This window comes from Dermacentor silvarum, chromosome 10 (assembly GCF_013339745.2).
Source record: "Dermacentor silvarum isolate Dsil-2018 chromosome 10, BIME_Dsil_1.4, whole genome shotgun sequence".
NCBI lineage: Eukaryota > Metazoa > Arthropoda > Arachnida > Ixodida > Ixodidae > Dermacentor > Dermacentor silvarum.
The window spans coordinates 22860243-22873449 of record NC_051163.1 but is presented as its reverse complement, the minus strand read 5'-3'; the positions used below and the strand labels follow the sequence as shown (position 1 = coordinate 22873449).

General features: G+C 44.1%; 1 protein-coding gene across 1 annotated transcript in view; it reads left to right on the top strand.

Annotated features, from left to right (window-relative positions):
* LOC119430925 (uncharacterized) overlaps positions 1–13207 on the top strand; it is a 102083-nt gene that overhangs the window by 64791 nt on the left and 24085 nt on the right. The window contains exons 6-12 of the mRNA XM_049656916.1: positions 2033–2169; positions 2687–2784; positions 6975–7072; positions 7996–8123; positions 10342–10407; positions 11121–11227; positions 12092–12189. Coding sequence (XP_049512873.1) covers positions 2033–2169; positions 2687–2784; positions 6975–7072; positions 7996–8123; positions 10342–10407; positions 11121–11227; positions 12092–12189 — 732 coding nt within the window. The remainder of the gene's footprint in view (positions 1–2032; positions 2170–2686; positions 2785–6974; positions 7073–7995; positions 8124–10341; positions 10408–11120; positions 11228–12091; positions 12190–13207) is intronic.

Below are 13207 nucleotides of genomic sequence, written 5' to 3'. Positions count from 1 at the left end.
ATAGCCTCAAACCGTAAACCTTGGTCGGAGTTTTGAAAAATTACCGCCTTGTAAAGAAGCGGAAATGAAGTAAACAGTGACTCTACGCCTGTCCCAACTACCTACACGACGTCGTGACGTCAGCTTCACTCTATGGGAATGTAAGCGAGCTTCAAATGAGCCCTCAGAACGAGGTGAAACGGGACTCTTGAAACGTTCGTTTGCGAGTGGTTGTTGCTGTTGTTGGCAATTTTTTGTGGCATAAAGTTACTGAGGCCATTCTAAACCAAGTCTCACCAGGTAATAAAAAAAAGTTTTTATGTTGTTTTAGCACAGATCAAATTTTGTTCTTGTACCCAATAAATCGCGAGTCTCCCGAAGAAAATGAACGCGTGGACAGGAAAGAGCTAAGAAATACTGGCACAATTGTCGCACGCGTGTCGAAGGAAATGCGCAACAACTGCATTAGTCGTCGCTCGGGGAAACTTGGAGTGCATTGCCATCGGCCGCCGCTGCGAACGCTCGTAAAAGCTCCATTACCACATCAATGAACGAAGCGTGAACAACGCCTTGCTTTGCGGCGCCGCTCAAAGCACCTGTGGCGGGCTTTCAGGCCTTTATAGGTATCGCCGCTGGTCGAAGAACAGCTGATGCGGAGAGAAAGAAAAAGGGAGAGAGAGATATGTTCCATGCTTCGGGTGCACAAATACGAACCATTGTATATATAGAAATAGCTTTCCCGGCGCGCCTCGCGATTCATAGGCGGCCACGAAAAAAAAAAAAAAAGAAACAAAAGCACAGCTGCACGTTTCTTTGGTCAGCCGCGCTACACATGTGCGTGAAAATGCCGGTAGCCGCTGGGAACCGCAACTAGGCGCTGATATCGATATTGTGTAAACAGCAGCTTTGCTTCGTAATCGAGCGGCACGAGCCGCTTAGACGTGCGACCATTCACGAGAAAGAGTCCTTTGAAAGACTATGAGCGGAAAAATAAACGCTCGTTGCCCGTTCATGCTTATCGGCTTATCGACGGTCACTTCAGTGAGATTGTGCTTGATCTCGTGGTAGCGTTGTTTACACGTGATGCGTTTTTGTGTGGTCAAAAGCATTGGTGGATGAGCTTGCACGTGGCAGTGAGAACCAGTGCGTTGGCCTTGTGCAGTAGGTGTGAATAATCGTAAGAGTCGGGTGGTTCGGGTGCACCAGCGCAATCACTTAATTTTATTGGGCTGCGAGTAGCTGGACTATGTCAGCACCTCCTGTTTGCTTAGTCATGTCTCAAGCGTCACACACAAAAAGGAATGAAGCTGAAGAATGCGGTCAAACTCTGCCAGTCGCCACCGACAACGACCAGCACGTGACGTCACTCTACTAAACTGTTAAAGCTGACAAGCCGTAGATGGCGAGGCCGCCTTTGACGAAGATAGGTCCTCCTATCGAAACGTTGGCCAGTCTTTCCGAGGCACCTAATCCCTGTTCATAACCTTTATACCATAGTGAAATAGAAAAGTTACTTAAGGGTTAAAGCCTCTGCTCAGTGAATCCTTTATCTGTGCTATGTTGTTAAATTTTAATGCTGTGCGGGATGCTGCACAAGGCATTTCCTGCGTGCACCAACGGCGCTTCTAACGTTTTGTTTTGGTAAAGTGTGGTAGAACTATATATTTAATGGTTACGGCTTGGTGTAAGTGGATACTTGGGGCAGTAAACGCTTTGATGGGTTACTGAGTGGTATCACGCCGCGTGTTTTTGTACCTATTCGAATTTGATGGATATAGACGGTTTAAAGTCTTTTTGCCTAGATATACGTTGTGTAATGTTTTGAAAGTATCTGAAAAATGAGTAGTTACGAAATGCATCCCGTTTACTACAGAAGACGACTGATAGTTTAGCCATACAATGTGCTATCTTTCTCAAGCTGTAGTTTTACTTGCGCTGCTATAAATGCATTCGCATTTGACATCCGCTTTCCCAGTCAACTCCTTCACGACAGCGGGGAGACATTGTTCTTTGAACCGTTCAATGATGGCCATTTCTTTCTTTTGGCGCGCAGGTTCTGCAACAACAACTTTCCTCAGGCACCGTTCACGTTCACGTCTGGCAACCCTGGATCTCAGGAGAGCATGATTGTGCTCAAAACGGCCAATCCGCAGCGTGCAGCTTACAGCTGTCAGCTCCAAGTGGTCAGAAGTAAGTGGAAGAGAGTTCCTATACGTAACATTAAAAAAAGAAAAGAAAAAGAAACTGCTGAGCAGTTCTTAACGGGCGGGTTAGTGCTGTTGCATGTTAGCTCTTTCGCGTTTCATCTGCAAATTCAGTCAAAGCAGTAGAGTTGTCACAGTTGAATTCCATTCGTTGTAGTTAGATAGCATGGCAGTCGGCAAACGACAAACGACAGGTATCTGTCGCGCTGTCTAATGGCACGGAATTCATTCATGACCCATTTGCGTTAAACGACGACCCGCTTCATCGCGAATTTTCGTTTCCAGCGTACCTTACAGAGTTGATTTGCTGAAGAAAGTTGCTGTTGTCCGTATTATACAAAAACATTAAAGCAATGCAGAAGGACACAATATTCGTTTTAAAACTTTTTTAATGACAAAAGCCATCTGTTAACGTTTCGAAAGAGTAGCCCCACCACGTATATTTTTATCATGTTCCATGGAAGCCATCAGCCTAACCAAATACGCTTCCTGGTCTCCTTCAGGGTACCCAAAGCGGGTCATTGACCTGATAAAGCATGTGGAGTTTACGCTGGACGTCAGCGGAAAGGCTTACCGCCAGGAGACAGACTTTGTTATTCTGGTAAGTGTTGGCGTCCACAGGCCTGCTTATAGCCATCATGAGACGTGACTCTTAATAAGTTTTTTTTTTTTTAAGAGCTCTCATAACGGTTATCCGCGAGGGTATACCATCATGCGATATCTCATAATAAAAACCCATTCCGTGAACGTAAGCCGTTCTTGACACCGGGATCAGGCAAGCTACGACTAGCTGAGTTAAACAGAGCTCTCAGGTTGTTGTATTTATTATGTTCTTGTGGGGCATAAGTAGCTCGAAGATTTCTCTCTAAAAAAAAAAAAAGCGAGGATAGTCTCAGACAATGCTCGCATGTCATGTTGCCGTTTCCGTGAATATTACTACTGGTCACTGCAGTGGTACGCTCACATTACGCGTAATAAGATGCATGGGTACTTATACAATATGCAATTAAGTTTGCCCTTATGTAGGCTGAGGAGTCTGCTTCCAACACTGCATTTCATTTCAGTGAGAGTGCGTGATGAAAATTATATCCATCACACGCATTAATTCATAACAGTGACACGAGAGGTTCCTTTTCTTTTTTTTTTTTCAAGTATATCAGGAAGAATAAGAGATATGACATAGCGCAAGTACTTTACGGTACACATAAACCAGAGTGTTGTAAGGTGTATATAAGAGCAGAAACGCTTATGTCGACACCCGTTAAGCTTTGCTTATTCATCATCATCATCAGCCTATATTTATGTCCACTGAATGACCAAGGCCTCTCCCTACGATCACCAATTACCCCTGTCTTGCGCTAGCGTATTCCAACTTGCGCCTGCAAATTTCCTAACTTCATCATCCCACCTGGTTTTCTGCCGTCCTCGACTGCGCTTCCCTTCCTTTGGTATCCATTCTGTAACCCTAATGGTCCACCGGTTATCCATCCTACGCATTACATGGCCTGCCCAGCTCCATTTCTTCCGCTTGATGTCAACTAGAATATCAGCTATCCCCGTTTGTTCTCTGATCCACACCGCTCTCTTCCTGTCTCTTAACGTTAGTCCTAAGATTTTTCGTTCCATCGCTCTTTATGCGGTCCTTAACTGTTCTCGAGCTTCTTTCTTAACCTCTAAGTTTCTGTCCAATATGTTAGTTCCAGTAGAATGCAATGATTGTACACTTTCCTTTTCAACGACAGAGGTAAGCTCCCAGTCAGGATTTGGCAATGCCTGCCGTAGGCACTCCAACCCAATTTTATTCTTCTGTAAATTTCTTTCTAATGATCACGGTCCCCTGTGAGTAATTGACCTAGATAAACGTACTCGTATACCGGCTCTAGAGGCTGACTGACGATCCTCAGTTCTTGTTCCCTTGCCAGGCTATTGAACGTTATCTTGGTCTTCTGCATTTTAAACTTGAACCCGACTCTTACAGTTTCTTGGTTAAGGTCCTCAATCATTTGTTGTATTTCGTCCCCATTGTCTGAATAGGACAATGTCATTTGCGAACCGAAGGTTGCTGAGATATTCACCGTTGATCCTTACTCCTAAGCCTTCCCAGTCTAAGAGGTTGAATACTTCTTCTAAGGATGCAGTGAATACCATTGGAGAGATTGTGTCTCCTTGCCTGACCCCTTTCTTGATAGGTAACTTTCTACTTTTCTTGTGGAGAAGCAAGGTATAGCTGTGGAATCCTTGTAGATATTTGCCAAGATATTCACGTATGCCTCATGTTCTCCTTGATTACGCAATGCCTCTATGACTGCTGGTATCTCTACTGAATCGAATGCCTTTTCATAATCTATGAAAGCCATATAGAGAGGTTGATTGTACTCCGCAGATTCCTCGACTACCTTGTTTATTAACAGCACGTTAAACGTGAATTGCGATGCTTGAAGGGACCGTCTACCACTCGGAACATGGTTTCGGATTGTGGTGGTAATGAGAAGATTGTCTGTCATATTGACGGAATGGAGCATGCTTGTATCCCATAAAATAGGAAATATATATTTAATTTGGCTCTGGAAGCGGTGCAAGGATGGCATGCGGCGCCGCTCGGCGGTCAAACAGTGCAACCGATTCGTGTACGCTGAAGTAACCAGAAAGGCGCACAGGGAGAGGTATTTTGCTTGGATGCTGTATTGTATTGCCCGAAATTGAATTTTGCGCTCTACTGCTAACGTTTCTTTGCCTGAGAGAGTAAGTCCTTTCGTTTCGAGCTGGCGCGCGTTGAAAAGTGGCGCCGCCTTGTGCAAACCAACGTAGTCGCGGTGATACATGACCTCCGAGAGTGCCATCGCGTCCAGTAATCAGTGTTGTCGGCATCCGGTGTAATCAGTGTTTGGGGCTTATCTGGTACCACAACAATAATCTTCGTCTGCCTTGTTTGCGTTTCCTTTCTTGAAAACTCTGCGCTCGCCACATTCCGGTTGAGAATGCTATACGTCACGCTGATAACGCGCATGCCGTTCGTGACCTGGAAGTACCGGGCGCGCAGCGTTAAAGAAAGGAAACACGAGCAAGATAGGTGGCTATTATTGTTGTGGGACAAGTTGCGCCTTTAGAGTGCAGCTTCAAGAAGGGACTACGCAGATCGAAAAGTTCCGTTTTAAAATTTCTTCTCGCTTTCCAGAGAAACCACTGCCCATTTAGACACTTCGTATAGTAGGCCTGCTACTGCGCTACAAAATAAAAGGTCCGTGAAAAACAGTAGATAATCCCTTTAAACTGTATTGCTGCTGACGAAGCCGTGTCATGAACAACGTAGTGGTGACGACATAACCTGGTTTCATTTTCAAAGTGTAGAGTCGTGTAACGAAGACGCGCATCTGTGGCTCTGTAGTTGATAATAACGTCACAAGGTGCCGCCACCATTGCTGGTGCTAGCGCTGTATACATATATCCTTATTCCATTGTACGCTTATTAGTACATGTCTGTGCTGGAACTCACAATGAAACCGATGAAGCACGAAAAGATCAGAAGGTTGTGTTTGTCTCACTACTGAGTGATTTAACAGTGAAGACAGCTTACGGTTTGACGCTCGCGCGTCAACCGTCACGTGCAGTGAGCCAATAAAATGTATGTAAAGCCGCATGAATTGAACAGGCCATGACGATAGCGTTTTGTTAAAGGATAAGAATTATCTTACCGCTTCAAATCTGAGCGAACTATTTAAGAGTCGTTATCCGGAACAGTGAAAGCAGGCTTCCCCTCCACACAAAAATAGCCCCAACCAAAGAGGCCGGCCTGTGAGCACGATGAAGTTACTGGGCCTGTAGCCTATAAATAAACTAATCTAAAAAAATAATAAATGTGCGTCCATTTCTCGAAAACAGCTTCCTTCGTTTTTTTTTTTGTTTTTTTTTTTGAGGACAGTCATATTACCGACTAGTACTAGGACATAAAACGAATGTAGCGTTTTTCTCCGGTTAGGCTGACGTTGTACGTTCTTTCTTTTGCCTTTTGGAGCAGTGATATACATACATAACTTACGTCTCGCGATTGTGGCATTTTAGGCAGTTGCAGATATTTTATGATGAGTTTATTTCTCTCTTGAGACATTCTGTGTTATGAGTGCTTGTGCTATGCTGCTTTGCCTTAGTGGTGTTCTGTATGGCGCTTTAAACTTTTATGTTAGTGTGCTACGTCCCTTTGATTGTTTGCGAAAGCCTGCGATATATTTCTAGCTTTCCCAAGTGACAAGAAGTAGCTGATATTATCTCCTGGTCCGAAATATCTTTTAAATTCAGTCAGGGTACTACTACTACTACTACTACTACTACTACTACTACTACTACTACTACTACTACTACTACTACTACTACTACGACTACTACTACTGCTGCTGCTGCTGCTACTACTGCTACTACCACTTGTACTACTACTAATAGTAATAATAATAGCCCAAGTACCCACGAAGGCGCTCAGAGAGTTGAACTCCAGGGGCGAAGAAACATGGTTGACAGGGTAGGTGGCGCGCGTAGCACGAGGTCGGCCATCTTGGCTCGGTTAGCGCACTTCCGAAATTTCGCACATCTAACTCTACAGCACAAGAGTTGAAAGCCACCCTCGGCGACCAGTAAGCCTTCACCGCGTTTGATCTCGACAGTCATAGTGAGGGCAATTAAGCACACCGGGTTATAAAGACAGTCTGAAGATTATATGTTCAGCCATCGCCCTAAAAGCACGAGAAACTGATTTACGTTTCTGTATGCATGTTGACTGTGTTTCATGCTTGGCTTTCCTAGGCTCCCAAGAAATCCTTCGTTGTCATGAGCTGTCCCGTGTTCGAAGTGAGTGACTACTGGCCCTGCAAACAGAGCTACGTTACAGTCGACCTGCAAAAGTAAGTACGCTAGAGTTGTGCCAATCGCTACGCACAACGCACCGCGTTCGGGGGCCAGAATCAGTGGTGTAGTGTCTTTGCACTATTTATTCAAGAGATGACATTAGATTAACAGCACAAACACAATACAACAACACTAACCCAGCTCTCTCTCGGTGTCCCATCACACATTTCGGGATCATGTCAATTGTCATGAGTGTCACAGCAAAACCGAAACTGAAACGTCTCTTGAACCCAACCAATTTCACAACACTACAAGTGGAAACGCCGGGCCAGCAACTGGAGGAAACGTTCCACATTTTCCAGGTTCTAATGAGTGGGTAAAGCGCAACAGGACATTGCGGGGAGACGTTTACATTGAGGGGATGAATGTTGAACTGGCCACTCGGTGACTTGCCAAGAGCCGTTGCTTTCTTCAGAAGAATCGTGCTTTGTGACCGTCTTGTGCATGCCCAAGCCATTTCATTTCTTCATTCTCACGCGACGCATGTTGTTTGAATTGGCGTGGCCAGAAACGAGCATATCCTTCACGTTCATGACAAAGTGGAGCAAACTAATGAAAACTGTTCGAAAGTATGTTGCTATGTTCAGAAAGTAAAAAAAGAAAGAAAATGAAAAAAAAATAATCCTTTCCTATATTTATTCACTTAATAATAACGAAAAAAAAGAAAGAAAGGCTCTAGCGTTACAAATGGTCACGTGATTTCTAAAACTGGACTGCGTCTGCGTCTGTGCTGCGTCTGGAGAACAGATGATTAATGGGCGACTGCATGAACGGCCAACGTGGACAGTTGGCTGTACAGCTTGGCTCTTTGCGCGAAACGGAAGCAGACGGCCACAGAGCAGACGACACTAATCTATTACTCGGCCGTTATCTTTTGTGAAATTTCTGTTATACTTTCGCTTTCGGGTTATCTGCTCAGGTACTGCCACTTCCCCACGGCGCACAAAGTGGAAATTGAGATTCCTCCAACGGGCACGGCGGCCATTGCGGTCAAGCTGGCCTCGTCACCTAACGATCGAGTGCAGTGTGTCCTGCACCGGATAGCAGGTGAGCTTCCTCACCTGTGCTGATTTGGCAGCCGAAAAATAGATTTTTGCCTTACGCTATTGTAGAATGGAATGTTCTACTCAATTCAATGAATTGTCTTTGAACGCAGTCCTTGAAAACTTACAGAGATTTTATAGAGTTTTAGCGTGTCGCTAAACGTATCACACATTACGAAATACGGAACACCGGATAGAGGGACGTGCGCAACAACGTTGGTGACGCCACCGTGTGACGCTAATGTAAACTAGAGCGCAAAGAGCTATAATTGCAGCGACAAAATTCTACCTATATGCTGGCACAAATACCTGTGAAGCAGCAATAACTAACTAACTAACTAACTAACTAACTAACTAACTACTAACTAACTAACTAACTAACTAACTAACTAACTAACTAACTAACTAACTAACTAACTAACTAACTAACTAACTAACTAACTAACTAACTAACTAACTAACTAACTAACTAACTAACTAACTAACTAACTAACTAACTAACTAACTAACTAACTAACTAACTAAATAAATAAATAAATAAATAAATAAATAAATAAATAAATAAATAAATAAATAAATTTTCGACGTAAACAAAGGAAATAGGGGCTCAAAAACTTGTTTTCTCACAGCAGTGGATATCTTTTTCTATCCCCTTCTGCAAGAACAATGACGCAAAAGAAGTATGTTTCCAAGTGCTTGAAAAGGTAGCACAAGATAGCGCTGCCAATGCCACTGTTGCCGTTGATGCCTTCGGCGTTCTGGTAATCCGTAAACTGCAATATGTTTATTTAATCGCTAAAATTCCTCAAACTGCACGCTTCGGGTATTAAATGTTGGTGATATTCTGCTTCCTCCTTGTTTGCTTCGAGTGCTTCTTATTTTTCGTTCCTGAATGACATAATTTTTTTGTATTTTCGTTTCTTTATTCCCTTTTGTTTCTCTTTTAAAAATATTTATTCAGTTATCAGCTGATTCCATCATTACAACCTTCCTGCTTGCCTACACTAGTTCAATAATATGCTGGGGAAGTTTATTACATTCATTACTTTGCTGGTTTGTAATTATTGTTTTTTCTTTCGTTGTTATAGATTATTGTTTACATTGGTGATATAATGATATACTTTGTTATTCATGCTTCCCCTTGTGTAGTACCCCAACAGCGTCCCTTATGGCTGAAATGAATGAATGGCTTATTATAATAAATCTACTTTCTGCGAAATGACACAACTGCAGAAACTCGCGCATTAAGGTTTTCGCTTTTCTTTCTTTTTTTCTGCAGACCAAGCGGAAAGTATGCGCTTGTAGTTGCATTGAAAACCACTTATGACACGTTGCCATCTTTACTGAAAGTGTCAGTTGTTGGTCCTGTGAGGTTTTATATGAAAGTGAATAATTGAAAATGTCGGTCAAAAGCGACAAAAGGATTACTGATGGTGTTATTTTACCGTGTAAGCGCTTAACGACGCACTCTGGCTGCGAAAAGGACGGAGTGCTGTTTGCTCCAAGTTTAAAAAGCTGTATTATAGCTTGTCAGAGAGAGAAAATTTCTTGCTAGGGAGTGATAGCAGGCTGAGGTTGAAGCATGACGTAATGCTTCTATAATATACTCAGGGGTGTCCCATAATGCGATGTCGTTAACGACGTCGTGCTATAGATTCCCTGTAGCATACGCTGTAGTTAATCGTGAAATTTATTTGTGCCGCCACAATACGTGCGAAGCGCTTCCCTCAGGTAGAACCAAGAACGTTTGCGAAATATCGAAGAAAGAGGGAATGTAGGAGAAAGCAACTGTGAAGCGCGCAGACCACAGGTGAGGAGGAGGGTAAATTGACGACGAAGAATCAAGGAAACTGCGAATTTCGACAACAGGGACGCAACAGATGTGGTCTCTGTAACGAAGATGTTAAGCCGTATACTCGGCGTCTCCGAGCAGAAGGCTTCCTGATCAATATGACATTTGTCGTTGCAAGTAACTTCTTACGTGAGCAAGCACAGCTCATTTCAATCGTATGGTAAGCAAAACAACGTGAAGTTGCATTTCTGCCCTGGAAGAAGTTTTCTGAACATTTTTTTTGGTTACTTCGCTAACACCCTCATCATTGAGGATCAGCTGCCTTCCTGTGCCCGTAACTTCTTTGAATAACGTTTGCACTGTTCCCCCGAAAGATAAAGTATTCTGGTGTTATCGGTTGGTCGTTTTCTCATTGTTCATTTTCCACCAGGCAAGAAGACTGCTTGCGTCGAATCGCCCAACACACCGACGTACGTGGGAGCTCCGGAGCAGAGAGGTGACTGCCCTTTCTCTTTCTGTTCAGGCTTTGAGGGGAGGATAATCAGTGCAGACTTCTAATGTCCTCGATGTTAGCGTCACCTTAGTAACTGTCGCTAGCTGCATTCTGCTGCCTCGAAATTTCCTATTCTCTTCGTGTATTGAGACAGCCTGCAGGCTTCATTGGCAGTGGTTGTCAGGGACAGAGGCAGTAACACGGCTCATACAATGTCCCTGTTAGGATATCTGCCGTATTGTTTCTGAAAGAAGTTGACAGAATAAATCGCATAGATCGGCAGCACATTTTGCATTACGTTACTTTTGTAAGTAATGAGGGAGGGGGTACGTCATTATATTCCGATTCCGAATCACTTTGATTCATTTTCTTGCTTTGCTTACATTTATGCGTGCCGTTGAACAAAAGATCTGCTTTTAGGCATCGAGGTGAGCGAACGAATGCCTGGCGCCGAACAGCGTTTCGCATTTTCGCTCTTTTAATTTGAGGGCACGTTTACCACTCCTTCGTTTTAAATCTTTAAAATAGATCATTGTCAAGAGATATTGGCACCTCTAAGTGGCGCTGCGCGGCTACCCGTTTCACGTCAAATCAATACATAATAATAGAAAGTAAAAAAAAAGTAAGATCTATAATGCAACTTTCCTATACAACCCTACATATTCGCCATTGGGTAGCCAATAACTTTGTCTATGCACTCTTTCTTGTGATTTCAGCTCAAATCTGCGTCAACATGGTGGCCAGTCCCATAGTTAAGATCGTCTCACCGTTCAGAGATGAAATGGAGACAGAGATGGACATGACCGTCCGGTACGAAGTCATGGTGAGCAGAGATACAGGTCGGACGATGATATCCAACGTCGAAGCAGACGCGATGAAGATTAAGTTTGCATCAATCATAAGCGAAAATTCAGGCTCTGGTTGCCAGAATATTAGCGAAAACTAGAAACTGAAGCGATTGTTCTCCGCAGTATGTGATGTAGTTTCCCTGAGCTTACTTAGTACGTTTATTACGAGGAACCACCGCAGTGCCATCTTTCGTGGAAAGTCAAAGCTGTGCATATTCAGCGTCCCCGTGTTTCAAGTTGTCGATCGATTCGGCTTTCGCTCTGTCATCTGCTGGCCTCCTGGCTTGCTCAGACAGTAGAATCGCCGCTATACGGAAAGGCGTTGATCCCAGGTCCGACCACCGGACCAGTACGAATGTTTTCTTCAGCCACGAAGCTTTCACTCTGGGAAGCTGGTATAATTGCCCTGTGTAGTTTCTTGCTACTGTTGGGTGGACGACAAGTTTCAGCGTTCTCTTTTTGATTTAACGAACGCATCGCAGCAGCTTTTTCTTTTATTTTAAGCGAATACTTTCTTTATCTCTGGATAGTATAATTCAACATACCGTACGTTCCAGCAATGTCCTCCGACACATAGAGCAAGACTTAACAGTGCGAAGGATGTTCACTGTATAAGCACAGATTCTGCGGTTGCAGGAACGTTTCTCAAGAAAATGTGTAAAAAGTGCTATTTTACCGCACTGCCAGTGATCGTCACCTGAAACAAAAAGGATATCTCTAAACAGTAGCGCACACATGGGAGATGTGCACCGGCTCTCATTGTGTCTTCAAGCTATGTCGCAGTGAAAAAAAATGTCGCATTCTACCCCGATGAATCAATCAGCCACCGTCTCCCGCAGAGTGTGCCGCACATGGTCCACTACCTGTGGTGCAACGACTTCAGACTGGACACCGACTGTTCCAAGGAGAGGCTGCATTGGTTTAACTACAACGACAGGTAAGGTTCTAGCGACACAACCACAGCACGAGACAAATTGTAATATTTAACGTTCGCGTGATTAACTCTGGTCACTGACGTCAACACAGCTAACAGTACACTTGCTGAATCAGTCGCAATGGTCGACTCGGGACATGTTTCTACCGATGAACACCGAATATATCGGGACATCGGATATTTTTCGACTTCGCTTCCACCGAAATGCGTGCTCACCTTACGGTCATTCAACCTTCTCTTTTGTGCTATCGATTAGAGAACTGCACGGGCCCGGGCCGACTCGAAAGACCGGGCCCGGCCCTGCCCGCGAGCCGGGCCGGGCCATCCGAAGCGTTTCTCGCCGGGCTCGGGCATGAGGCCGCGCGCCCAGGCCGGACTCCGGCTTGAAGCCACGGGCCCGGGCCAGATTCGGCCCGCTTATTAAATGGCGTGCGACCACACGCGAACGTTATGCATTGCATGGTTCAAGGTATTCTATGCCAAGCTGAAGTGATACGTGTAAAGAGCTAGCTAGCTCTTAGTATACCTTACTACAGAAAATAGGAAAACAGGTGATATTCTAGTTATTTTCTTGTCCACAAAACCAACGTAGTTTGCGTCAGGAAAAAAAATTCTGAGAGCAGTAAATGCAAGGGGATGTGCTTATACGTGATAGCTCAGGGCTCCACACGACGCATGCGCTGTGGATTCATCTTAGCTTGAAATATGTTGGTTGCAAGTTAGCCGCCTTTACGGCTACCAAACAAAAAGCGCACTTCAAAATATTTTCCTCTCACCGCTGGTGCGATAATATTACAACTCTCGACACTATTATATTATTTTAGGCCTAACTCAAGGGGTGCCTCTTTCTACTTGTTCGTTTATTTAGGCGGTATGCTAGTGAATTCACCTATACATATATTCGCATACTAAATGACCTCATAGGACCAAATCATACCATCAAGGTATGATCTTGCGCACTAGCGGAAAAATAACAGCACAGGCAATGTGCCAGATCATTGATGCTGCCATGGGGAAAAGA